The 27591-nt window shown below is 45.6% G+C and overlaps 1 protein-coding gene across 2 annotated transcripts in view; it reads left to right on the top strand.

Annotated features, from left to right (window-relative positions):
* The window catches only part of LOC147096648 (zinc finger protein 541-like), a 61831-nt gene that overhangs the window by 25258 nt on the left and 8982 nt on the right, over nt 1-27591 (top strand). Inside the window, exons 4-14 of one of the 2 annotated variants that reach the window (XM_085973196.1) lie at nt 690-2583; nt 4555-4619; nt 6735-6909; nt 7562-7831; nt 10386-10731; nt 15972-16035; nt 19772-19914; nt 20857-20960; nt 22772-22847; nt 24349-24437; nt 26453-26605. In XM_085973196.1, the coding sequence (XP_085829322.1) occupies nt 690-2583; nt 4555-4619; nt 6735-6909; nt 7562-7831; nt 10386-10731; nt 15972-16035; nt 19772-19914; nt 20857-20960; nt 22772-22847; nt 24349-24437; nt 26453-26605 (3379 nt within the window). Of the gene's footprint in view, nt 1-689; nt 2584-4554; nt 4620-6734; nt 6910-7561; nt 7832-10385; nt 10732-15971; nt 16036-19771; nt 19915-20856; nt 20961-22771; nt 22848-24348; nt 24438-26452; nt 26606-27591 lie in introns of those variants that run through there. The other variant, XM_085973195.1, reaches the window with a different exon arrangement.

The following is a 27591-nucleotide window of genomic DNA, read 5'->3' as shown; positions in this document are numbered from 1 at the left end:
GGCACAGTAAGGCCCCGTGAACCGGGCGCGGGTAGCGAGCGGCACAACTGCGGCGTTCGCTACCAAATATCGCGAACGGGGCACGAATGGGGTGCTGCGCACACCGATGACGTCATCTGTGGCGGCGCAGCGCAAATGTCTAACGCCACCATTAGCGCCCCTACTGAATATCGCCGGAGATGCAGCCAGTGGCGCTACAGCCACTGACTGCCTCTTTAGGCGCTAACAGGTGGCGCTACTCACCCAATTTCTCCCCCAAAGTGTCCTCACCCTAGTGGCTATAAGAATTCCACATGAGGCATGCTTGGGACTGTCTGATCACAGCTGCTTGTTGGCCAGACCCATAATTGAAATCACACAGTCGTTGGGTGGTCAGCAGTTTGTAAGAATGTGGTCAGAGGAGCAGCAGGTGTTTCTCAGTCAAGTTGAGCTTGGAGAATGCACAAGGGAAGGTAAGAGAGAAACTTGCTGCAGGTTTGTGGCTAATTTCAACACACGATCCAAAGAGAGGCGAGAATACATGTGTATGAATGTGATTGTTTTTCAAGCATCTGCCTGATTATTTATGAGGGATAATAACGGGGTTACAATGTATTGTCATATTGTTACTTAACAAATGTTAGAAGCAAAGTTTTATTGGTCGGTGCACTTCGAGTGAAACATTTTTTTATTCTGCACCCTCTCCTTAGGTCTGGGCATTTACTAACACACCAAAAAAATAAACCGTACGTTTGTATGGAGCACGGATGTGACAAGAGCTATTGTGACTCACGATCCTTGCGACGTCACTACGAAGTCCAGCATGGCTTGTATTGTCAGAGGGAGCCCTTTTGTGACAGCAGCTCCAAAGATCTGGATTCGACAGAGAGCGTGCTGTACCCACAGAGTGGACATACTCAGACCCTTCAGTGTGAAGCGGGAACGGCACAGAGGCCTCCGCCACAAGTTGAGCCTCTTTCTCAAAGATCCTCTCTGCCTAACAGAGAACTGCTGAGGCCACTAACGAGCAGCATAAGCCAAAAAATACCCTGTGAAACTGGAGCCAGTGGAAGCAGTATTACCTTGCACTATCCCACACAAACCCACGCTACAGCAAGTGTGCTTACTAGTCCAAGCATTTGTTTGTCTGAACTGTCAGGCACTGTTAGACAAGCCAAATATAACATATTGCAAAGAGAGCATTCTTCTGGTTTAAACTGTACCACGACTGATCTATTCAACAGAGTAAACCCGTCTCATTTTTCTGTAACAAACCCCAGTGTCTCTTGTGTAGAAAGTCTAGACTCTTATGTTATGGATTCAGTGATTCCCAGTAGACCCTTACAGCCTGCCCAGTATACTTTGGAGTCGTCGAGACCTGCAAGTTGGCCGCAAGTGGTGAGCACAAATCATACATTATCGAGAAACGAAACTATTTCCACCAGGCAACAAACAAGTCAAGATCTTGTGTGGACCAACAACTTGGCAACTTACAGTGACAGCAAAGGAAGTTATTCTTATATTGTCCCCAATCCCCAACCTTCTGAAGAGGCTTCTGCCACTTTTTCAAGTGGTGCTTTGCACAAGCTTGACTCATTTGCCCAGGCCTTCACAAGACAGAATTTGGATATTCAGGCAAATCCCTCTGTTGCAAAGACCCAGGGTGAAAATTCAGCAGTGTCTGAATTTGATGCTTGTGGAAATGTCTTCAGACAGCTTTTGAGTTACAAAGCTAATTTAAACCAGTGGCAAGCCTTTCCTGAACAGAAACACCAAATACTGCAGGAACAGTACTCTCTGCACCAGCAACACCAACAACAGATAGCAACGTCACTCTTTACACAGGTCTACATGGGAGATCAGGAGGCCTCCCCACTGCAGAACCAAGACCATTTTCAAAACCATATGCTCCAGCTGATCTCTGATACCCAATACAATCTGTCTCAATCCCAGAATTCGGTAAGTCAATCACAAGTCATAGTTACCCAGTCCCAGCATGTACTTTCCCAGAAAATTCCATCCCAGATCCAGAATAATGGATCCCAATCGCATCAGCCCTCAGAATTAGTACAAGATTTCCAGCATTCCTTGAGACAGGAAACCACTTCTCCAGTTTTACAATTTCAAACCACAAAACAGTGCCAACTCTCCAAGAACATCCTTCCTTGCTACCCACAACAGACAACAGGTACAGAGCAGCAGACAGGAACTGGTTTGCCGCCTGCGTTAAGGGGTGTCTCAGAATGTCACAAGAAATCCAAGAAGAGTCCATTCAAGGCACAACATCCTCAGTCAGTGTGTGAAGAAGAGGTTGTTCAGAATCCGCTTCAGTCACAGTCAGAGCAGTTGGAGGGTTGGTCACTTCCGTCCTGTAACAACAAGAGAGGCAGAATCTCTAATAAGGCTGTGTGTCTAAAGCACTACACTGTTGCAGGTAAACCCAGTAAGAGTGTGTCAGGCTCGCGAAAGGAGCGTCAGAAGTTAGATCCCAATTGCACTGCTCCTCCTAGTCAGGTGGCTATGAACTCCTTTTCTGTTCAGAATTCTTTGACGAGGAGTATGGAAGACTGTCTTCAGAAAGCACCTTTTCATGATAGTGTCCAGGTAATTAACTTAATTTCTCCTTAGGCTTTCCTTTATTCCTCCTCTTTTCTCGCCTCCTCTCCTGAAGGCACTGACTCTCGCTAGAGTACAGTTCCACAGGTGGCAGCCGCCCTCCAGTACCTTGTCCCAAGTATTCCACTTTCCACGGGTAAGTCTAGGCAGCGAATGTTGGCGGGCAGTTTGACTGTGGGGGCCCTCGCAGTCGAGCCTGATCCTAATTCCACCTGACGTCGTCACATTGGAGCAGGAGCAGGAACCCTGGCTGATATTTCCTCTTCCTAGCCCAGGACACAGAGGCCTAGTGTAGTCCCAGGTGGGATCAATGAATGCAGCACAGAGTGGGAATTGAACCTGGGAGTTTCCAATGTGTTTGGCTTAGTAACCGTACCGAGCAATGCGTGGCCATAGGAAGAAGCTTTCTTGGGCTTTCTGACATTTGTTGCTATGGCAACTGTCAGCCAGTGGGAATAATGGGCTGAAATTCCATATGGGCATAGTGCCATCATGAACGCTTCTGCATTGCTTGTGCACTGAGGGAAGTTCCACGGGTTTTCCACGGTCCCCTCATTTACATAGTGCTAGTCCGCTCCCAGTGCAATATTTATCCTCTTGGAAGTACAGAGGCTTGGGAGTAGGATATCCTGGGTGGGAGCATAAATATGCAGGTGCTGCTCCTCAAAGTGGCACCTGCACTTCCGGTTGGTGGCAAAGTTTGAAACAGGACATTTTCTGTTGCATTCTGTGCTGATATGAGGCAGATTCTGTAAAGTCCAGGGGGCAGGGAGGACAGCCTGCGTCAGGTGAATGGCAGCGATGCAGCAGTACAATTGAAATCAAACAAAAAGGACAAATCAATCCGAACCAAAGAAACCAGCAATAGTGCAATACTGGGGGAAAAAAACTGCCCATAAATAAGGACTAATCTCCCCAGAAGTGTAGGATGAGCAGTTTTAAAACTTTCTGGTGGCTGTGTGCTTTGCTCCAGCTTTTAATAGCGCACAGCGCTGACCTCCTGCCAGTGGGGCAACACATCGGAGTTCCGGAGCAGCAAGGGTGCAAACGAGGCTTCCGGCACAGAGGAGCACAAAGCCTCCTATGGCTCCAGCTCATGCCCGTGAGAAAGCACAGGGTAAGCAAAGTCTATCACACAGAGCCAAACCCGCTCTGCATCTGGACCACAAGAGTTGAATTTCAATCCTGTTCTAACCAAATTGTGATTTTTTTTTTGTGTTTTGTAATATCTTCATGTGATTCATTCTCTGATAGATAGGATGGGTGGAAACAAACACCCAGGCCATCCTAACAGGGCATGAGGTGACTGGCCTATGATTTTCCATCCCTTTTCGGCAAGCTGAATGTTTCCCTACATCTGAGATCAGAAACTGACAACATAGAGGCACCCCTGCCAGAGCAAACCCATAGTGTGTTTCTGTGGGGCATAACATTTTAGAGCGCAATCAATGTGTTTTTAACCACCAGTGCTGTATGTAGTTTGTAACAATTTTGAAACTTTACTGTGCAGGGAGCCCCTGGAAATATTGACATGCTCCTGGTCTTGGGGACTCCCTAGAAATGTTGCCACGCCCTCAGCAATCCGCTGCCCTAAATTCCAAAAGACTGTCGGCTGCCTGAAGGAAAACAATGAAAGGGATACACTATGCTACAAAGTCAAGAAATACCGAAAGACAGAAAATACAGAGTTTTCAAGACACTGTGCCTGGAGTGTGCAGTACACCTGGCCCCAGGTGGACAGAAATCTGATCATCTCAGGCCTCTTAGGGATCACACGCCCCAACTTGAATACTTATAGAATAAAAAGTACTGAACAGTACTTTAGGTTCAGCAACATAAACCACATGTTTAATGTTTTTCGATTCTATGCCCTTCAAAACCCTCGATCTGAAACATTGCAGCCTGTAAAGTTCTTGCAACTTTTTGTTGTCCTGTATGTAATGAGCTTTGACTTTTCAGGGTGAAGATATTTACAGCCTTTCCAGCATGCCACAAGAGGGAGATGGATCTTCACCAGTGTTGTGGTATGATTTTCTTTTGTAAAAATATGTGTAGCGAGGATGCACATCTCCTGCTGTTAGTTCATTTGATTTGGTGAGGAGGGCGAGCACACTGGCATTCCAGTGTTGTGTGCCATTGAGTAGTGGGATGCACCTTCCTACCTGTGTGTTTCTGAACAATGATTTGTTGATTTCAGTGCTGCCACTGTGGTGGTTTTGAGTAATGGGCAGTTGGTTCCCCATAGGACACTCTCTCATTCTGTCTAATATCTAGTCAGGCCTGGGAGCAGACCACCATCCTGTCCTCTGGTCAGAAATGGTATGTGGTGGGGATGGAACCTAAGGGAAAGCAGAGGAGAAGGATAATAAGAATGCACTAATAAAAAGATTAATGATGTAGCGTGATATCAGAGTGCCAAATTTCCTTTACTAGCACTGTCTAGGGCAATTTGGGCAAAATGAATACCACTGACACCAAGACCGTAGCTTCTAAACCTCCTCTTGGGTCTAATTTAAAGAATGCTGGTGCATGTGGAGGCACATTATTTAACAGTGCAACCCCACAGCTTGGAGGAAGTCCAGGTACTTCTGGGCCCCAAAGGTAGCAACAACATTAAAGGGGCTGGTGCAGGAGGATCCCCAGTCCCATTCCATTTTGTCCTAATCCTAAGAACTTGTACAGCTAGTGATTTTAGAATACTGAGATGAAAGAAAGCCAAGCATAGATTTTTGCTTTGAATGTTACTGATTTTTTTTAAATACCAGTATGTGATTACAATATATATCTGTAAAATCATTTTCCCCAGATACACTTTCCCAGAAGTTGCTGTGCAACCTTGTGGCACTGAAGTAATGAAGGCGCCTAATCGTAGCGCAGGAAGCAGTAATGCCAGGTTTTATACGGGCAGTTAGCCCTGATCTGTACCTGACCCCATTAGATAAAATCTGTGTGTAGACCCATTTGACACCCATCCGCATGTAAATTACATTGCTGCAGCCTCTTGAAGCGCACTCGGGTGTGGACACCAGAAAGGACGTAGCAGAAGCTCACGGGCACCGTTATTCAGATGCAGAACGGGGGAAAGAGATTAGTGCTCAATTTTCTCCTGTCTTCCTCCCTTTTCTGGGCACTGTTTGGGAACGGAGCAGAGGAAAATCTACCCACGGGTCTCCGTCTCATGAATCAGCCTCCAACTAGTCTGCAACGAGAGTGATCACAAAATAACTTGAGGGAATTGGAGGTCATTTCAGTCTCACTAACAGGGGCCCAATTACAGGAAACTTTCTGATATCCGGCACTGACGGGACTGAGCTGGTGCCGTACCATCAAAAGTACCGGACATACCAGCGTTAATGTTGAGAGATACGGAACTGAAAAGCTCCGTGTGAATCAACAAACCCTGTTGCTTGCTTCAAAACAGTCGGCTGCAAGCGTCTAGCTGAAGCTGTTGCTATAGCTACAGACCTTGCAGTGCCTGACTGGGAAAAAAAAAGCAACGAGAACTAAAAAAACTTATAGAAAACAGCTCCTGATTTTTGCCGTTAGATCGAGTATTCCGGACATATAACCTCCGGATAAACCAAAGTCTCCTGTAATAAGGTAAAATGGCCTTAGGTAATTTCTCTTGCCACGACTAATGAAAAATTAGAAAGAAACAACACGTTTCTCAAACACCTTAAAGTGTTCACATCAAATGAATTCCTTTGAAGTGCAGTTACTGCTATGTAGGCACATGTGGCAGCCATTTTGCACAAATTCCTACAGTTGGCTTATTCATCGATCCAGCTGTTTAAATTTTACAGATTAATTTATTAATTTGGGAATGAGTTTGGGTAATTATTATTGGTTCTCTGGCTCTGTGTGTGATCTTCAGAACAGCTTTCGCTCTATACCCAATAACTGAGTTCGCTTCAAGTGTGCAGCAGACCAGTCAGCATCTGCACGAGAAAGGTATCTTTAATATTTCAGATTTAGCCCTTCATCAGACTTGGCTGTTTCTCGTTTAGAGTTACACCCAAAATGTTAGCCTTTTTTTCACATGCTGATCGACCTGTTGTGCATTTCAAACATTGTATTTGAGGCTTCCGGCGTTAACAATTTTCCTTTTTTCTTGATTTTACCTAATCTTCAATCCACAGCAGGGACTTGGTGAGTAGCAGCACTTCCCAAACTTTAGAAGAAAATGGAGAAAACTTCAGGTGCGAGAGGTGTCAAGGCGTTTTCCATTTTCTAAAGGGTCTAAACTGCCACAATTGTTCACGAGAAGGAATGGGAAAACAGCATTCATTGGAAGATGGCATTAAGTCACAGAAGGTTAGGAAAAAGAAAAAGACTTGCATTTCTATAGCGCCTTTCACGACCACCAGATGTCCCAAAGCGCTTTACAGCCAATGAAGTACTTTGTGAAGTGTAGTCACTAGTAGTGGTAGCCTAATGGTTATGATACTGGACTAGCAGCCCAGATAGCTATGAGTTCAAATTTCACCATGGGAAGTTTATGAAATTGGTACCAGGAAAAATGCCCATGAAAGCAGCCAAGATTGTCATAAAAACCCAACTGTGCAAAGGGACCAATCTGGTTTCTCTTGCTGTTTCTTCTGTGGCTGGGGCCCACTACTGCCCTTCTGGAAGCCAGTACACCTCAACTCACTCAGTGTTCTGGGCCCCACTGATACACTGGCTGAGCTTCCACCTCTTACAACACATCACAAACAGCAAAAACCAGGTGCAACCATCGCTATCCACCAGTTAAGGTGGGAATTCGCTGAGGAATTTCAACCCGTCCCCCACCCCTTAGTATATTAATTAATTGAAATATGTAGATATATTTATATTGCATATATATATAGATAGATATCAGTAAATTTTATTTTATCAACTTGAACCATTATAAGAAGCTATTTTTAAGTAATCTGACAAATACTATTGTAATTGCTGGAAGTAACAATTACTATTCTAACTTTAGGTGACTGATAATGGAATTGAGAAAATGGAGCATGGTGGATTGTTTTTTCAATATCTAGAGGATAAACTCAGTGCTCTTCTACTAAAGAAGCCATTGGAGGAAAGTGTGCCGATGCCTCTCGTGATCCCAGTCTCTGTACCTGTAACATCCGCTGGTTCCACGAAAGCTAGCAAAGCTAGAAAATCTGAAAATTCACCGATTGCACCAAGGAAGTTGGTCACAAACAGACTGACTGATTTAGTAGTGTCCGCAAATGACAGTTCTGCACAGGTGAGAATGTTCTTGTGAAGGTAACTGTGATACAGTGCAGCCATCACCCAAATAGCTGACAGATTTTTAAGTGTCAACCCAAGCAGCACGCAACTTTGAATGAAAACACAAGTTGTTAGAAACGAGCAGCAGGCTAGTCAGCATCTGAGACTGGAAGATGGGTCCACGTTTCAGATGGGACCTTCCATTAGAACTGATGAGGAAAGTTCAGCTTCTGTATCAGATTTCCAGCAATTGTGGCTTTTCTTATCTCGGAGTGACTTGAGCCTGTGTCTATTGCAGTGCGTAAGAACAAGTGCTTCATTCACCGCTCAGCCACAGTCTTTTCTTCTTATAAGCCTAGAAGTTATGCTATGAAGCATTAATGTTTGTTTGCTGACATCACACTGCATAATTTCTCGGTTACAACGTGTCTCTGATTATGGGATAAGAGAATTTACCCTTCTGTACCACTAAAATAAAAACATGTTAAGCTTATTGCAACCGGTCTTTTGATAGTGTTTCAAAGCTTTTTTGGAAGTAATTTTCCCCCTCGCAAACTCTGTTTGATTTTCCTTTTGGTTTAGTTGGGGGTGAAACTCGTTGATTGTGGAAAAGAAAATCGTTCGGAGGGTAAAACCAGCGGCCGATTCACTATTGCCCATTTTGCACTACCCCTATTTTCACCCCTACGGTGTTTCTAGCATTCGCTGTTAACATGACCAACATTATCCCTTTTCCTTACATTCTGGCGGTTTTCTGCATTTGGATTTTTGGAACCATAACAGTGCATTAAGCACATAGATGTAATAGTACAAAAATCTAAATGTTAAGCTATCTGAATATTTATGGCTCTTTGTATCGCAAAGTGAAGTCCTTGCTTGATTTTCCCCGATTTTCAAGCCTGTTGGATGTTGGGCATGGGGAGTTAGGGTACTGGAGGGACAAGCTTTGAGAGCTGAATGGCCATTTCTCGTCATTCATTTTTCTTCAAGTTCTTATGTTAGGGAGAAAACTGGAGGAGGTGAAAAACAATATATTTTGAATCCAGGGCGCAGGACCAATATAATTGTTTTTCTAGCCTTGTAGAACTACTGCTTGAAAGAAATAGCTTTTTATTTGTAAAGTACCTTTAACATCCACAGGATGTCCCAGAGCGCTTAACAGCTATTGAAGTAGTTTTAAAGTGTAGTCATTGTTGTAATGTAGGGACGCATGGCAGCCAATTCATGCACAGCAAGCTCCCACAACTGCAGTGAGATAAATCACCAGTCAGTCTGTTTCTGGCGGTCATGGTTGAGGGTTACATTTGGCCAAGACACTGGGATAAGAACATAAGAAGTAGGAGCAGGAGTAGGCCATACGGCCCCTCGGGCCTGCTCCACCATTCAATAGGAGCAGGAGTCGGCCATACGGTCCCTCGGGCCTGCTCCGCCATTCAATAGGAGCAGGAGTCGGCCATACAGCCCCTCGGGCCTGCTCCGCCATTCAATAGGAGCAGGAGTAGGCCATACGGCCCCTCGGGCCTGCTCCGCCATTCAATAGGAGCAGGAGTCGGCCATACGGCCCCTCGGGCCTGCTCCGCCATTCAGTAGGATCATGGCTGATCCGAACCTAGACTCACGTCCACTTCCCTGCCCGCTCCCCGTAACCCTTAATTCCCTTATCAGCTAGGAAACTGTCTATCTCCGTTTTAAATTTATTTAATGTTGCAGCTTCCACAGCTCTCTGGGGTAGCAAATTCCATAGATTTACTACCCTCTGAGTGAAGAAGTTTCTCCTCATCTCGGTTTTGAAAGGGCAGCCCCTTATTCTAAGATTATGCCCCCTAGTTCTAGTCTCACCCATCAGTGGAAACATCCCGCATCCACCCGATCAAGCCCACTCACAATCTTATATGTTTCGATAAGATCGCCTCTCATTCTTCTGAATTCCAATGAGTAGAGGCCCAACCTACTCAACCTTTCCTCATAAGTCAACCCCCTCATCTCCGGAATCAACCGAGTGAACCTTCTCTGAACTGCCTCGAGAGCAAGTATATCTTTTCTTAAATATGGAAACCAAAACTACGCAGTATTCCAGGTGTGGCCTCACCAGTACTCTGTATAACTGCAGCAAGACTTCCCTGCTTTTATACTCCATCCCCCTTGCAATAAAAGCCAAGATTCCATTGGCCTTCCTGATCACCTGCTGCACCTGCATACTAACCTTCTGTGTTTCATGCACCAGGACCCCCAGATCCCTTTGTACTGTAGCACTTTGCAGTTTCTCTCCATTTAGATAATAACTTGCTCTTTGATTTTTTCTGCCAAAGTGCATAACCTCACACTTTCCAACATTATATTCCATCTGCCAAATTTTTGCCCACTCACTTAGCCTCCCTTGCTCTTCTTCAAATAGTGCATGCGATCTTTTATGCCTACCTGAGAGGGTAGACGGCCACAGTTTAACGTCTCATCTGAAAGACGGCACCTCCTGACAGTGCAGCACTCCCTCGTTATTGCACTAAAATGTATATTACTTCGGAGATTTATATTTTGAAATGTCCATTACGTTAGAGGCTTATATTTTACAGGTCACTGAAACTGGCAAACAAGCAAACGTGAACTGTAGAGGTCACGCCAAAAAACAACGAAGGAAACGATCTCGTCCAGAGCCCCTGTTTATCCCATCCCCATCATCAAACCAGACTGGGGTGCTGCCAGGGATGGTGTTGTACCAGAGCCATATGCGTTCCCCTGTTTGCTTAGCCGACCACCTTCTAGAGAAGAACTTTCAACCTCCACCATACACGCCTCCCCCGATGCTGAGTCCCATCCGTCATGGCTCAGGACTTTACTTTAACAGGACCTGTTCTTTGCCAGGGAGCAAGGCACCGCACAACACATACACTCCTAAAGGAATCCTGGGCAGTGTTGTAGGTAAACTTTTTTTAATGCTTTGCTAATTTTGTCTTTACAAAAAACTTAAACTTGTGTTCCAGCCAGTTAAATTCCTCTGGTAGCATACTGCTTAAGATATTTGTATAAAATTCATTTGTACTATTTTAACGCAGTCGCTAACTCATTTAAAATGATGATCGTGTTAAAATAAAAGGTTTAACAACCGCTTTAAAAAAAGGCACATAGGAATTTTACATGAATATGTAAAGCAGTGTTTACTAGAGGAAGTTCAGACCCTGGGTGGTTATTCCGGAGGTCTCATAGAAACATAGAAGATAGGAGCAGGAGTAGGCCATTCGGCCCCTCGAGCCTGCTCCGCCATTCAATGAGGTCTCGCCAGATATACGACAAAACCATTTCGAAAAAGCAGGAATGCAAAATGTTACCCATGTAAATTTACACTTTTTTTAAAGTGTATTTTAGATACATTGAGTGAGCGATATCAGTACTGGGGAATGGAACACTTTTCCACTTCAGGTATCCACCGTCAGGTTTAAGCACTTTATAGCAGGGGTTAGATACAGGGTACAGTGTCAGGGCAGGCATAGCACAGGGTTAGATACAGGGGTTAGTGTCTGGGCAGGTATAGCAGAGGTTAGATACAGGGTATAGTGTCAGGGCAGGTATAGCACGGGTTAGATACAGGGGTAGTGTCAGGGCAGGTATAGCACGGGTTAGATACAGGGGTTAGTGTCTGGGCAGGTATAGCACGGGTTAGATACAGGGGTTAGTGTCAGGGCAGGTATAGCACAGGTTAGATACAGGGGTTAGTGTCTGGGCAGGTATAGCAGGGGTTAGTGTCTGGGCAGGTATAGCAGAGGTTAGATACAGGGTTTAGTGTCAGGTCTGGGCAGGTATAGCACGGGTTAGATACAGGGTTTAGTGTCTGGGCAGGTATAGCACGGGGTTAGTTACAGGGTTTAGTGTCTGGGCAAATATAGCACAGGTTAGATACGGGTTAGTGTCAGGGCAGGTATAGCACGGGTTAGATACAGGGTTTAGTGTCAGGGCAGGTATAGCAGAGGTTAGATACAGGGGTTAGTGTCTGGGCAGGTATAGCACAGGGTTAGATACAGGGTTTAGTGTCTGGGCAGGTATAGCATGGGGTTAGATACAGGGTTTAGTGTCTGGGCAGGTATAGCGGAGGTTAGATACAGGGTTTAGTGTCTGGGCAGGTATAGCAGAGGTTAGATAGAGGGGTTAGTGTCTGGGCAGGCATAGCACGGGTTAGATACAGGGTTTAGTGTCTGGGCAGGTATAGCACGGGTTAGATACAGGGTTTAGTGTCTGGGCAGGTATAGCACGGGTTAGATACAGGGTTTAGTGTCTGGGCAGGTATAGCACAGGTTAGATACAGGGTTTAGTGTCTGGGCAGGTATAGCACGGGTTAGATACAGGGTTTAGTGTCTGGGCAGGTATAGCACAGGTTAGATACAGGGTATAGTGTCAGGGCAGGTATAGCACGGGTTAGATACAGGGTTTAGTGTCTGGGCAGTATAGCACAGGGTTAGATACAGGGTTTAGTGTCTGGGCAGTATAGCACAGGGTTAGATACAGGGTTTAGTGTCTGGGCAGGTATAGCAGAGGTTAGATAGAGGGGTTAGTGTCTGGGCAGGCATAGCACGGGTTATACAGGGTTTAGTGTCAGGGCATGTATAGCACGGGTTAGATACAGGGGTTAGTGTCTGGGCAGGTATAGCACGGGTTAGATACAGGGGTTAGTGTCAGGGCAGGTATAGCACGGGTTAGATACAGTGTATAGTATCTGGGCAGGTATAGCAGAGGGTTAGATACAGGGTTTAGTGTCAGGGCAGGTATAGCACGGGTTAGATACAGTGTATAGTGTCAGGGCAGGTATAGCACAGGTTATATACAGGGTATAGTGTCAGGGCAGGCATAGCATGGGTTAGATACAGGGTTTAGTGTCTGGGCAGGCATAGCACAGGTTAGATAGAGGGATTAGTGTCTGGGCAGTATAGCACAGGGTTAGATAGAGGGTTTAGTGTCTGGGCAGGTATAGCACAGGGTTAGATACAGGGTTTAGTGTCTGGGCAGGTATAGCACAGGTTAGATTGAGGGTTTAGTGTCGGCAGGTATAGCACGGGTTAGATAGAGGGTTTAGTGTCCGGACAGGTATAGCACGGGTTAGATACAGGGTATAGTGTCTGGGCAGATTAGCACAGGGTTAGATACAGGGTTTAGTGTCAGGGCAGGTATAGCACGGGTTAGATACAGAGTTTAGTGCCTGGGCAGTATAGCACAGGGTTAGATAGAGGGTTTAGTGTCAGGGCAGGTATAGCACGGGGTTAGATAGAGGGGTTAGTGTCTGGGCAGTATAGCACAGGGTTAGATAGAGGGTTTAGTGTCAGGGCAGGTATAGCACAGGGTTAGATAGAGGGTTTAGTGTCTGGGCAGGTATAGCACGGGTTAGATACAGGGTAGAGTGTCAGGGCAGGCATAGCACGGGTTAGATACAGGGTTTAGTGTCTGGGCAGGTATAGCACAGGTTAGATAGAGGGTTTAGTGTCGGCAGGTATAGCACGGGTTAGATAGAGGGTTTAGTGTCAGGGCAGGTATAGCACGGGTTAGATAGAGGGTTTAGTGTCGGCAGGTATAGCACGGGTTAGATAGAGGGTTTAGTATCAGGGCAGGTATAGCACGGGTTAGATACAGGGGTTAGTGTCTGGGCAGGTATAGCACGGGTTAGATACAGGGTTTAGTGTCTGGGCAGGTATAGCACAGGTTAGATACAGGGTATAGTGTCAGGGCAGGTATAGCACGGGTTAGATACAGGGTTTAGTGTCTGGGCAGTATAGCACAGGGTTAGATACAGGGTTTAGTGTCTGGGCAGTATAGCACAGGGTTAGATACAGGGTTTAGTGTCTGGGCAGGTATAGCAGAGGTTAGATAGAGGGGTTAGTGTCTGGGCAGGCATAGCACGGGTTATACAGGGTTTAGTGTCAGGGCATGTATAGCACGGGTTAGATACAGGGGTTAGTGTCTGGGCAGGTATAGCACGGGTTAGATACAGGGGTTAGTGTCAGGGCAGGTATAGCACGGGTTAGATACAGTGTATAGTATCTGGGCAGGTATAGCAGAGGGTTAGATACAGGGTTTAGTGTCAGGGCAGGTATAGCACGGGTTAGATACAGTGTATAGTGTCAGGGCAGGTATAGCACAGGTTATATACAGGGTATAGTGTCAGGGCAGGCATAGCATGGGTTAGATACAGGGTTTAGTGTCTGGGCAGGCATAGCACAGGTTAGATAGAGGGATTAGTGTCTGGGCAGTATAGCACAGGGTTAGATAGAGGGTTTAGTGTCTGGGCAGGTATAGCACAGGGTTAGATACAGGGTTTAGTGTCTGGGCAGGTATAGCACAGGTTAGATTGAGGGTTTAGTGTCGGCAGGTATAGCACGGGTTAGATAGAGGGTTTAGTGTCCGGACAGGTATAGCACGGGTTAGATACAGGGTATAGTGTCTGGGCAGATTAGCACAGGGTTAGATACAGGGTTTAGTGTCAGGGCAGGTATAGCACGGGTTAGATACAGAGTTTAGTGCCTGGGCAGTATAGCACAGGGTTAGATAGAGGGTTTAGTGTCAGGGCAGGTATAGCACGGGGTTAGATAGAGGGGTTAGTGTCTGGGCAGTATAGCACAGGGTTAGATAGAGGGTTTAGTGTCAGGGCAGGTATAGCACAGGGTTAGATAGAGGGTTTAGTGTCTGGGCAGGTATAGCACGGGTTAGATACAGGGTAGAGTGTCAGGGCAGGCATAGCACGGGTTAGATACAGGGTTTAGTGTCTGGGCAGGTATAGCACAGGTTAGATAGAGGGTTTAGTGTCGGCAGGTATAGCACGGGTTAGATAGAGGGTTTAGTGTCAGGGCAGGTATAGCACGGGTTAGATAGAGGGTTTAGTGTCGGCAGGTATAGCACGGGTTAGATAGAGGGTTTAGTATCAGGGCAGGTATAGCACGGGTTAGATACAGGGGTTAGTGTCAGGGCAGGTATAGCACAGGGTTAGATACAGGGGTTAGTGTCAGGGCAGGTATAGCACGGGTTAGATACAGGGTTTAGTGTCTGGGCAGGTATAGCACAGGGTTAGATACAGGGTTTAGTGTCAGGGCAGGTATAGCACGGGTTAGATACAGGGTTTAGTGTCTGGGCAGATATAGCACAGGTTAGATACAGGGTTTAGTGTCTGGGCAGGTATAGCACGGGTTAGATAGAGGGGTTAGTGTCAGGGCAGGTATAGCACAGGGTTAGATACAGGGGTTAGTGTCAGGGCAGGTATAGCACAGGGTTAGATACAGGGGTTAGTGTCAGGGCAGGTATAGCACAGGGTTAGATACAGGGGTTAGTGTCAGGGCAGGTATAGCACGGGTTAGATACAGGGTTTAGTGTCTGGGCAGGTATAGCACAGGGTTAGATACAGGGTTTAGTGTCAGGGCAGGTATAGCACGGGTTAGATACAGGGTTTAGTGTCTGGGCAGTATAGCACAGGGTTAGATACAGTCTATAGTGTCAGGGCAGGTATAGCACGGGGTAGATACAGGGTTTGGTGCCCTCTATTTTGCCTCATAAAAATATATCTTGATCCCAACAGTGGAAGTGCACCCCCTACTGCACTAGTGGGACATTACTATTATGCTTAATTTAGGAGTACAATTTTCTGTTAATTAGTGACCGATTACATGCAGTTTTGTACCATGTAATCTCACTAACTTGATACCGATGCTGACTAAGTGTCCTAAATGAAATAAATATTTGCAGACTCACTCCAGTTCTTGCTGGGCTTGGCCGCATTGGCAGTTTCACTCAGAGAGGCCACATGATGGCTATTGTGGGAAATGAACAAAGTATCACCTGATGCAGGTTGTAGTGGGCATCTAATGAGATTGGGCCTGAGGCACCTTTTGGGGCAGAATGGAGGGAACTTTACTTTGCATCAAAACTCTGCTATATCTGACCTCCAGGAGCTTGATTCTGATGCAGGATGCCCAAAATGGAAATGTGTTCCATTCACCAGTGCTAACATCCTTCAACCTAATGAACATTAAAAAACAAATTAAAAAATTAACTTCTTGCAGAAAACAATTATGGTAACTTGATGAGACACATTGTTGGATATCAGTAACGAGAGTGCACTGTCCTGCTGAATTTCTTTGTGTGTAGGAGTAAGCTTTCTACGATTCTTTATATAGTTCTGTCCTTTCCAGATGGTGTAGATGGAATTTGTGGTTTCTCTGTGGTTAAAGATGACTCCGTAGTCACCATAGAACCGTAAGTTATTTATACAATTTCAGCCTACTTAATCAGCATTGATTATCCAGAAGATAGAACTATAGACCTTATTTTAATTTGTTTTTTGGAGTGAGAACATTTACTGTACAGGAAACTTTGGTTTATCCGGAGGTTGTATGTCCGGAAACCTCGATCTAACGGCAGAAATCAGCAGCCGTTTTGGTTAGGTTTTTTTTCTTCTCCTAGCATTTTTTTAACAGTCAGGCTCTGGAAAGCGTCTCTGTAGCTTAGCAACAGCTTCAGAGACGCTTCCAAGGTACGGGCCGAGTGTTTACAAGCTGTTGCTAAGCAACAGCGTTTGTTGTCAGATACGGAGATGAAAACCTCCGTATCCTTCAACATTAGCGCTGGTCTATCCGGAAGTTTTGATAGATCGGCAGCAGCTCGGTCCCGTCGGTGCCGGATATCACAAAGTTTCCTGTATTATGTTAGATTAATGTCAGTAGACAGGGCGGTAAAAATTGGCTAGGGTCCCTGCTAACTGCTGTTGATTACAATGCGTCGAGCTTTGCTGGAAAATGTGTGGATGTGGATGACGGGTAAGGCAGGATCAGGCGCAGGTGTGATTACCTCCACCCGCCTTTCAGCCGACCAGGTTGCTAACATGCGCTAGTTTACACACGAACAATGGCCAGTTGATGATAGAGAAAAAAAATATACTGCCTTCCAAAAAGGTACACAAGCCATGACCATAGTAACATGTCATAGAGTTATACAGCACGGATAGAGGCCCTTCGGCCAATCGTGTCCGCGCCGGCCATCAAGCCCTGTCTAATCTAATCCCATATTCCAGCATTTGGTCCGTAGCCTTGTATGCTATGGCATTTCAAGTGCTCATCCAAATGCTTCTTAAATGTTGTGAGGGTTCCTGCCTCCACAACCCTTTCAGGCAGTGAGTTCCAGACTCCAACCACCCTCTGGGTGAAAAAGTTCTTTCTCAAATCCCCTCTAAACCTCCCGCCCTTTACCTTGAATCTATGCCCCCTAGTTATTGACCCTTCTACTAAGGGAAAAAGCTCCTCAGCATCCATCCTATCTATGCCCCTCATAATTTTGTACACCTCAATCATGTCCCCCCTCAGCCTCCTCTGCTCCAAGGAAAACAAACCCAATCTGCCCAGTCTCTCCTCATAGCTGAAGCGCTCCAGCCCTGGTAACATCCTGGTGAACCTCCTCTGCACCCTCCAACGCGATCACATCCTTCCTGTAGTGTGGCGACCAGAACTGCACACAGTATTCCAGCTGTGGCCTAACCAGTGTTTTATACAGCTCCATCATAACCTCCTTGCTCTTGCCTTCATTAGCCGAGGCATTGAATATAAGTATCCCATATGCCTTTTTTACCACCTTAGCCACCTGTTCCGCCGCCTTCAGGGATCTGTGTACTTGCACACCCAGATCCCTCTGACCCTCCGTCTTGCCTAGGGTCTTACCATTCATTGTGTATTCCCTTGCCTTGTTATTCCCCCCAAAGTGCATCACCTCGCACTTTTCCGGGTTAAATTCCATTTGCCACTGTTCCGCCCATCTGACCAACCCATCTATATCGTCCTGCAGACTGAGGCTACCCTCCTCGCTATTTACCACCCTACCAATTTTTGTATCATCTGCGAACTTACTGATCATACCTTTTACATTCATATCCAAGTCATTAATGTAGACCACAAACAGCAAGGGACCCAGCACCGATCCCTGTGGTACCCCACTGGCCACAGGCTTCCAGTCACAAAAACAACCTTTGACCATCACCCTCTGCCTTCTGCCACTAAGCCAGTTTTGTATCCAATGTGCCAAGGCACCCTGGATTCCATGGGCTCTTACCTTCTTGACCAGTCTCCTGTGCGGGACTTTATCGAAGGCCTTACTGAAATCCATGTATACCACATCCACTGCGTTACCCTCATCCACACACCTAGTCACCCCCTCAAAAAATTCAATCAAATTAGTCAGACATGATCTTCCCTTGACAAAGCCATGTTGACTATCCCTGATTAATCCTTGCCTCTCCAAGTGGAGACAAATTTTGTCCCTCAGAATTTTTTCCAATAATTTTCCTACCACTGATGTTAGGCTCACTGGCCTGTAGTTCCCCGGTTTTTCCCTACTTCCCTTCTTGAATAATGGTACTACATTAGCGGTTCTCCAGTCCTCTGGCACATCCCCTGTGGCCAGAGAGGTCCTGAATATATGTGTTAGAGCCCCCGCAATCTCTTCCTTTGCCTCACACAGCAGCCTGGGATACATTTCATCCGGGCCTGGGGATTTATCCATTTTTAGGCCAGCTAAAACCGCCAATACCTCCTCCCTCTCGATGTTAATATGTTCGAGCACATCACAGTCCCCCCGCCCTATTTCTATGTCTACATCGTCCTTCTCCATAGTGAAAACAGATGCAAAAAATTCATTTAGAACCCCTCCTACATCTTCCGGCTCCACACACAGATTGCCACTTTTGTCCCTAATGGGCCCTATTTTTTCCCTAGTCATCCTCTTACCCTTAATATACTTATAAAACATCTTAGGATTTTCCTTTATTTTGCTCGCCAGTGTTATTTCATGGCCCCTCCTTGATCTCCTAATTTCTTTTTTAAGTATCCCCCTGCACTTTTTGTACTCCTCTAGGGCTTCCTCCGTCTTTAGCCTTTTGTATCTGCCAAAAGCCCTCCTTTTTTTCCTAATCCATTCTCGTATATCCCCTGACATCCAAGGTTCCCTGTGGTTTTTGGAACCACCCTTGACCTTTACGGGAACATGTTGCCATTGTATGATCTCAATCTCCCTTCTGAAAGCCTCCCATTGCTCCGATGCGGATTTTCCTACAAGTAGCTGATCCCAGTCCATTTTGGCCAGATCCTGCCTTATCCTATTAAAATCGGCCTTCCCCCAATTTAGAACCTTTATTTCCGGCCCATCCCTGTCCTTTTCCATGACCACCTTAAATCTCACCATATTATGGTCACTGTCACCAAAGTGCTCATCTACTAGCACTTTTTCCACTTGGCCGGCCACATTCCTTAGAATTAGGTCCAGTACCGCCCCCTCTCTTGTAGGACTTTCTACATGCTGGCTCAAAAAGCTCTCCTGGATGCACTTTAAGAATTCTACACCCTCTGAGCCTTTCACACTCTGACTATCCCAGTTAATATTGGGGAAGTTGAAATCCCCCATTATTATTACCCTATTATTTGCACATTTCTCTGAGATTTGCCTACATATCTGTTCCTCTATCTCCCCCTGACTGTTTGGAGGCCTATAGTACACTCCCAGCAAAGTGCTTGCCCCCTTTTTGTTTTTAAGCTCCACCCATATGGCCTCATTAGAGGAACCCGCTAATATATCATCCCTCCTTACTGCAGTAATTGACTCCTTAATTAATATTGCGACACCCCCTCCTCTTATACCTCCCCCTCTGTCTCGCCTGAAGATCCTGTACCCCGGAATATTGAGCTGCCAGTCTTGCCCCTCCCTCAACCATGTCTCTGTGATAGCAACAATATCATACTCCCATGTGTTTATCAACACCTTCAGTTCATCCACCTTATGTCCTTGGAGTTTTTTCTTCCCTTGGTATCTCCTCACAGGCAAGCCAGTTGAGATTAGGATCTTTGTGTATGAAGGATTGTGAGTTCTGCATTCTCAGAAATTGGACTTTACAATATCCTGTGTTCCCACGTATTTGCCATAACTCCTGTTCATTATGTGTAACTTGCTTTAGGCACATTAACATTGGGACGCGGTTCCAGGCAGAGATTCCATTGCTGCAAGACAAGTCGTTGGTTGATGACAGTGTTCACCAAGCGGATCTTGTATGGAAACCATGGGACAACATTGAAACCAATAAAGTCACTCAGGCGAGAGGTGAGTTTGTTCATGGAAATTTATATTTCTTTTGGATAATTATTGCCCCAAGGTGTCTTTTTTTAAAAATTATTTGAGCAACATAGAGTGAGGGGGGCAAAAGTTCTGGAGTCATTCAAGAAGGAGATAGATGCTGTGATCGTGGGTTTCTATGGAAGGGCGAGGTAGACAGGCTGAACAGCCTTCTTCATCTGTACTTTGTGATATCACCGCTGGATGTAATTAGATTACTTGGTGCGCAATGTGAAAACACTTCAGACCCGGTAATGCTCGAGTTTAGAGAGTGCCCCTTTCTGAATTATGAACTGCTGTAAATGATGGTGCATTTAAAGAGCTCATTAAAAGCTCACAAGTGTCAGGATCTAACAAATTGCAAATTGGTTCATTTATGCCAAGGGAGAGCTTGGTGGAATTTTCCATTAATTTGTAATCTGAGAGAAAATCCCACCATCTAATTATGAGGAGAAAAGAGAATGTGATATTAAGAAATCTTTCTTCTTCTAAAATTGTAATTGTTTTGCCAGGGTTGCTGCATGTTTAGGACTAGGAAGTCTGGCTTTTGAGTGGCCCCGGAAGTCTGGCTTTTGAGTGGCCCCAAAAGTCTGTTTTTTAAAATAGAATTGTATTTTTCCCACTTATTCCTGGATGTTATAAACCATGGCATTTAAAAAAAATCATGCCTTTGGTTTTTTTAGTGGGAACTTCTGTAACTTTGAAGCAATTTACAAACATAGGCAGTCACAGGGAGGGGAAAAATCAATCAGAGGTCCTGCTCCTGATCACTGCTGGAGAGTATATACGCATCTGTGTATGTTGGGAGTCGACACCTTTGATAGAAGATGGAAGTATATGGTGGGGGGACTACAAACCATGCTACTGCGTTTTACTACGAAAAGTACAGTTCCTTATGGTGACCCTTTTCTGTTACTTATTTTCCTGCAGTGACGAACCTGTTGAACTTAGCTTGTTCTAGTGTGCTGCCAGGAGGAGGTACCAATCTGGAACTAGCTCTGCATTGCCTACACGACACTCAGGGAGACATTTTGGTAACTGGTCATGTTGTTTTGAAAGTGCATAGTGCTTGTTCTAAACTTTCATAACTGGAGTTTTGTTCCATTCCTTGCTCTGCACCATCTGTATTCAGCACCATTTACCTTTACCCTGCTGAAAACCTCATTTGAATAAACAGTGGAAATCTGTGAGTGGCAGGCAGAGGGTTAAACCATAAATGGGCAATAAAAATACTTTTTGTAGGCACATTAATAGTAAGAGGACAGTCAAGGTAGAGGTAGGGCCTTTAAGAGATAAAGGAGGTACAGAGCAAGGGTCTGTTAGAGATAATAAATATGGGTAGGTGTATTATAATTAGACACAAATGTCATACAGCTATATCCTGTTACTTCTGTCTTACCAACGCTGGGTGCAAGGGATGCCTCTGTCTCCCTGGAGTGCTCTCTTGACTCCACATATGTTGCGACTCCCCCTCCCCCCACCCTGTTGTCCCCTCCTAGCCTCGGACCTGATTTGGATGAGGGGACTAAATGTAACATTTCCAAATTTGCTGATGATACAAAGCTAGGTGGCAGTGTCAGTTGCGAAGAGGATGTGAAAAGGCTGACAGGCTCAGTGAGTGGGCGAGAACATGGCAGATGGAATATAATGTGGATAAATGTGAAGTTATCCACTTTGGTAGAAAAAACAGAAAGGCAGGGTATTTCCTAAATGGTGAAAGATTGGGGAATGCAGATGCTCAAAGGGACCTGGGTGTCCTTGTACATGAGTCACTGAAACTGAATGTGCAGGTGCAGCAAGCCATTAGGAAGGCAAATGGTATGCTGGCTTTCATTACAAGAGGATTTGAGGACAGGAGTAAAGAAGTCTTACTCCAGTTATACAGGGCCTTGGTGAGACCACGCCTGGAGTACTGTGTACAATTTTGGTCTCCTTACCTAAGGAAGGATATACTTGCCATAGAGGGAGTGCAACGAAGGTTCACGAGATTGATTCCTGGGATGGCGGGGCTGTCGTATGAGAAGAGATTGAGTAAACTAGGCCTGTATTCTCTTGAATTCAGAAGAATGAGAGGGGATCTCATTGAAGCATACAAAATTATTACAGGGCTTGATAGGGTGGATGCTGGGAGAATGTTTCCCTTGGCTGGGGAGTCTAGAACCAGGGGCCACAGCCTCAGGATAAAGGGTAGGCCATTCAGGACTGAGATGAGAAGAAATTTCTTCACACAGAGGGTGGTGAATCTTTGGAATTCTCTACCCCAGAGGGCTGTGGAGGCTCAGTCATTGGGTATACTCAAAACAGAAGTCGATAGATTTCTGACTAGTAAGGGCATCAAGGGATATGGCGATAGGGCCGGTGAATGGAGTTGAGGCAGAAGATCAGCCATGATCTCATTGAATGGCGGAGCAGGCTCAAAGGGCCGACTCCTGCTCCTATATCCTATGTTCTTATGATCTCTTGGTTGGGGCGTGTGCTGCTTGCACTGCACCAAGTCTGGGCCGAAAACGGGCCTAGAATAATTCCTACCTCAATGTGCTTAAAATAGCAAGTCACAACTCCCATCCCTGTAAATACAACCCCGGCTCCCAAGTGTTGCACAGCAAAATGTGTGGATTTAGTAGAATTCAGTTGCATTTAGTAATTACAGCGTAGAAATTGCACATGATCATAAAAATGCTTAAGGCGGTTATATCAAATTTCTTTGTCTGATATTTTAAGATGTATTAACCTTCTTAAAATAGCACCAGAGCGTGCCATAAATGTAATCAAAATGCGTTAATACTGCACAGCACAGTTTCCAGGTTCATGTTTTTTCAGCTGCTTTTAATGTTTTTTTTTCTAGGCTGCACTGGATACTTTACTAATGAAAGGTGCGAGGCGAGACCCTTGTCACCCCCTGGGAGATTACCACTATACCGGTAAGAGCAAAGCCACTTAACGGAAGATAGATTGAACATTCAGGTGGTTCAGTGGCTCTAATGGTACAGCATTGTGTTCACAGTCAAAGGGTCACAGCCTTGGCTAATATCTAAACCAGTGTGATCTTATTGGGCAAGTTTAGTTTGCAGCCAGCTAGAGTGCTAGATGGTATGGGAAAGCCCTCAAACTTTGGCTTCAAAAATTCTGTGTCAGTGATACCCTTAATAAGGAACTGGATCAATACCTGTTGGGAGGGGATGAATGTATAAAGCTATTAGCAGATCTTTTTAATCTGCTTGAGAGTAGGAAGAGAGTCCATGCATGAACTGGAAGAAGCAGTCTTGATTGGCTGAATGTTCTTTTCTCACTCCAAGCTCCATATGGTCCAAACCTGGACTTTTTAATCTCCTTCTAGGTTGTTATTAATTGAATGGGAAGAATTTCAGATATTGGAAACTGGCTCTGTTACTCTACCACTCCATGGCAGTGTGCTGGAGCTCCATTGTGCTTTGCCACAATGGCAACTTCTGGAAATGCGAGACTTATAGCAGGCAGCACCAAATGAATGAACCAGGAGACCATACACATCCTTTGTCTGACAGCTTCAGTTGGACAGCTTGCTTCTGTGCATTCCTTGTGGTACATCTGTGCTGCAGGTGATATAGTTTAGTGCTAGATGTCACTAGTAATGGCCAGGCCTATTACAAAGATTATGTATATGTACTCCATAAATAGCAGAAAATGAAAAACTGAATGTAAGAAATCTGCCATGAAAACTTCACTCAGAGGGTGGTGAATCTTTGGAATTCTCTGTCCCAGAGGGCTGTGAATGTTGAGTCTTTAGAGTATATTCAAGGCTGAGATCAATAGATTTTTGGACTCAAGGGGAATCAAGGGATATGGAGATCGGGCGGGAAAGTGGAGTTGAGGTCAATGATCAGCCATGATCTTATTGAATGGTGGAGCAGGCTCGAGGGGCCGTGTGGCGGAGCGGGCTCGAGGGGCCGTGTGGCGGAGCGGGCTCGAGGGGCCGTGTGGCGGAGCGGGCTCGAGGGGCCGTGTGGCGGAGCGGGCTCGAGGGGCCGTGTGGCGGAGCGGGCTCGAGGGGCCGTGTGGCGGAGCGGGCTCGAGGGGCCGTGTGGCGGAGCGGGCTCGAGGGGCCGTGTGGCGGAGCGGGCTCGAGGGGCCGTGTGGCGGAGCGGGCTCGAGGGGCCGTGTGGCCGACTCCTGCTCCTAATTCTTATGTTCTTATAAAACAGAATATGATGCAAATAGCAGACGGTCAGTATCTGAACGAGACTCGAGTGGAAGACTTCTTCAGAACACAATGATGAAGAGTCTCACTCACTGATATTTAATGACTTTTCCTCTTTCATATGCTGACTGGCCTGCTGTGTAGTTCCAGCACTTTTTGTTCCCTTTTCAGGCTTGTGACGTTTGCGTTTTTAAAAATGTTATCTCTACGCTGTGAATTCTTCAGTGCGTATCTTTTGAATTTAGGAACAGAGAAATGGACTGCTGCAGAGAAAAAGATGTTCAATAAAGCAATTTGCCTTCACAACAAGGATTTCTTTCTCATGCAGAAGATGGTAAGAGATAATCAAATAGCAAAGCCAGTGTATAAAAGACAGTTAAAAGCACTGTTCCTTAACTTCGGCCAAAATTGACATTTTTGGGGGTAATTTTCACCTTCACTGCTTGGGCAGTAAATTAGCGGAGCGGATTGCCTGCCTGTTACAGAACCCGCCCAATTTTCATTCACCACACTGTCGGCCTTCTACTTTCCTGAGCTCCGCTGCCATCTTAATCTCAATTAGTACTGAATATTGGCATCCTGTCCAAAGTCATTTCAATTAGGATCTTTACAGTTCGTAAACAGGGAGGAAACTTTCACCCTATCGATCTGGACTGGATGAAAACCCAGGTTGCAGAAGAGAAAGAACCGTGCTCTGACTGACTTTCACCCAGTCCCTGGTACTGAAACACTTTTCAGCCAGCACTACAAAACTGGCACCTTATTACCAATGTGTGATCTATTTATAACAGCCCTGTGGAATTTGCAAGAGTTTAATGGAAGATGGTGCAGTTAAGACAATATATTTTGGTTAGCAGCATGTACTGGCACCCCTGTAAAATGCAATATTATTCTCCCTATAAATATTTAACAGCCACAAAATCTATGGCAAGGAAAAACAATCACAACATTATAGTTTGATCAAGTAATTAGTATATTATAAAGTTCTATTTCTACAATTTTAGATTCTTGGTTCACTATTAGAATTCCTTGCAGTACTCCACAATAACAAGTCACAGATTGCTGCTACCACCTAGTGACAAAAGAGAAAACGACTGCATCGTTGGGATTTCAGTGCAGCTGCAGACGATCTTTAGATGGTGACTGGCTAAAGAATGATTTTACATTTGTGGAACTTGGGTTTAAATCCAGCCCAGACTGACGGAGTGGAAGTCTCTGCGCAAATTGGCTTGGCAGCAGAAGGCCCTTTAGCTTATTTTATCCCATCCTTCGAATCCAACCATCTTCCCATTCCAAGATGTAGCTGTTTCTTAAATAAATCTTTTCTCTTAGCATCCTCTTCCTACTAACTGGAAGGAGCTTTAATGAAATGAGTTAGGGGCTGCGACTGTGAGCTCACAGCACACACTGGTATTCTCCTCAAAGAGGCCATTGCGAGGGTTGATATCTATGGAACTATTAGAGGCTGCTGTTTTAAGGTGGTGGGGCAGGCAGTGTTGTAGGGGAAGCTTAATTCTACATCTTAGGTTTTAAAACTGGGGGTTTCTGATGATATTGGGACAGACCGGCCGGTGAATGTTGGGACACTTATCTTTCTTAAAAATTGAGCAGTGAGAAACCACCAGGCCAGAACAGACTGTCCAGTTTAAACGCTAATGGGTGACCACACTGATGCTGACACTAAGTGCAAGAACATCCCTCAACCTGATGAACTCAAAAACTTTTTTTTTATAAAGTAAAATATATGAATGATTTAAAAATTGAATATTAGGAGGTGGAAACCACAGAAACCCGACAGTGCAGATAGAGGCCATTTCGGCCCATCGAGCCTGCACCGACACATATCCCACCTGATCCCCGTAACCCCTACACCAACACATATCCCACCCTATCCCCGTAACCCCACGTATTTAATCCCCCTAACACTAAGGGTCAATTTATCATAGCCAATCAACCTAACCTGCACATCTTTGGACTGTGGGAGGAAACCGGAGCACCCGGAGGAAACCCACGCAAACACGGGGAGAATGTGCAAACTCCACACAGACAGTCGCCCGAGGCCGGATTCGAACCCGGGTCCCTGGCGCTGTGAGGCAACAGTGCTAACCACTATGCCACCGTGCTGGACTTGGTATAGATTACAGGGCCGATTTTACAAATGACCGTTACCATTGGGAACCTCACGCTCTGCCATATCGAGAAATCGTAGGGGCTCTGGATCTAAAATGTGCACAGTGCCCCCTTTGTGCGTTGCCCCAGGCGAGACTCCCCACTCGCAGCACACACTCGGAAAATCGGCCCTAACAGGAAAACGGGACTATTGCATTCATGGGACCTGCTGTTTTACAGATGAAACACAAGACCGTGGCACAGTGTGTGGAATATTACTACACCTGGAAGAAACAGCTAAAATTTGAGTGGAAAAGAACACACTTGCTTGAGGAAGAGGCGATAAAACGTGAGGCAGACAGTCCCGGAGATGGAAAAGAAATAAAAAAGCTGGTTAGAAATGCTGCTATTTACATTCAGGCCAGTGAAGGGGAACATAAACTGCTTTGATAAAACCAGTGCTGGAAATACCCAGCAGTTCTGTCAGTAACTGTAAAGAGAAAAGACTGGTTAGTATTGCAGGCAGATTGTCGCACTCAACGCTAACCCGGCCTTTCTCTGGAAAAGCTGATGGATGTGCTGCATATTTTGAGCTTTTTCTGTTTATTGCAGTTTGCAGATTGGTTCTTTTTGTTCACAGTAGGCTTTTATAAAACAGCTATGGTACAACAGGTAGCACAGCACGTGGAAGCAATGAGATGCAGGTTTTGAATTAGAGCAATGCCTCTAGGGAGCCATTGAGTAAGAGCCACGGGCTGCTATACACAGGGAGCAATGTTGTGAATGGTCCTCTACATATCCCATGGTCACTTACAGTGTGACATTGGTGGCGGCCTGGGAGCAGGTTGCCTTTGCTCCCCCTTGGTCACTTGAGAACCGTTCTATTAGATTATCTCACGATACAGTATGCAGCTGAAACAATATGAAACATATGTACTGTTGGAACAGTCTGTGCAGTTTAGATGCTCTCTGACTCAGGCTGGGGTCGGGCAACAGCTGCCCTCGGGTATCTCACCCAAGCGGTCATTCTTCATGCACGTGCCTACTACATTAATGACTTGGATATGAATGTAAAGGGTATGATCAGTAAGTTCGCGGATGATACAAAAATTGGTAGGGTGGTAAATAGCGAGGAGGGTAGCCTCAGTCTGCAGGACGATATAGATGGGTTGGTCAGATGGGCGGAACAGTGGCAAATGGAATTTAACCCGGAAAAGTGCGAGGTGATGCACTTTGGGGGGACTAACAAGGCAAGGGAATACACAATGAATGGAAAGACCCTAGGCAAGACGGAGGGTCAGAGGGATCTGGGTGTGCAAGTACACAGATCCCTGAAGGCGGCGGAACAGGTGGCTAAGGTGGTAAAAAAGGCATATGGG

The sequence above is a fragment of the Somniosus microcephalus genome, chromosome 34 (genome assembly GCF_052327205.1).
Source record: "Somniosus microcephalus isolate GS21.2 chromosome 34, FLI_Smic_1.0, whole genome shotgun sequence".
Lineage (NCBI taxonomy): Eukaryota > Metazoa > Chordata > Chondrichthyes > Squaliformes > Somniosidae > Somniosus > Somniosus microcephalus.
This window is presented reverse-complemented; position numbering and strand designations above follow the sequence as displayed.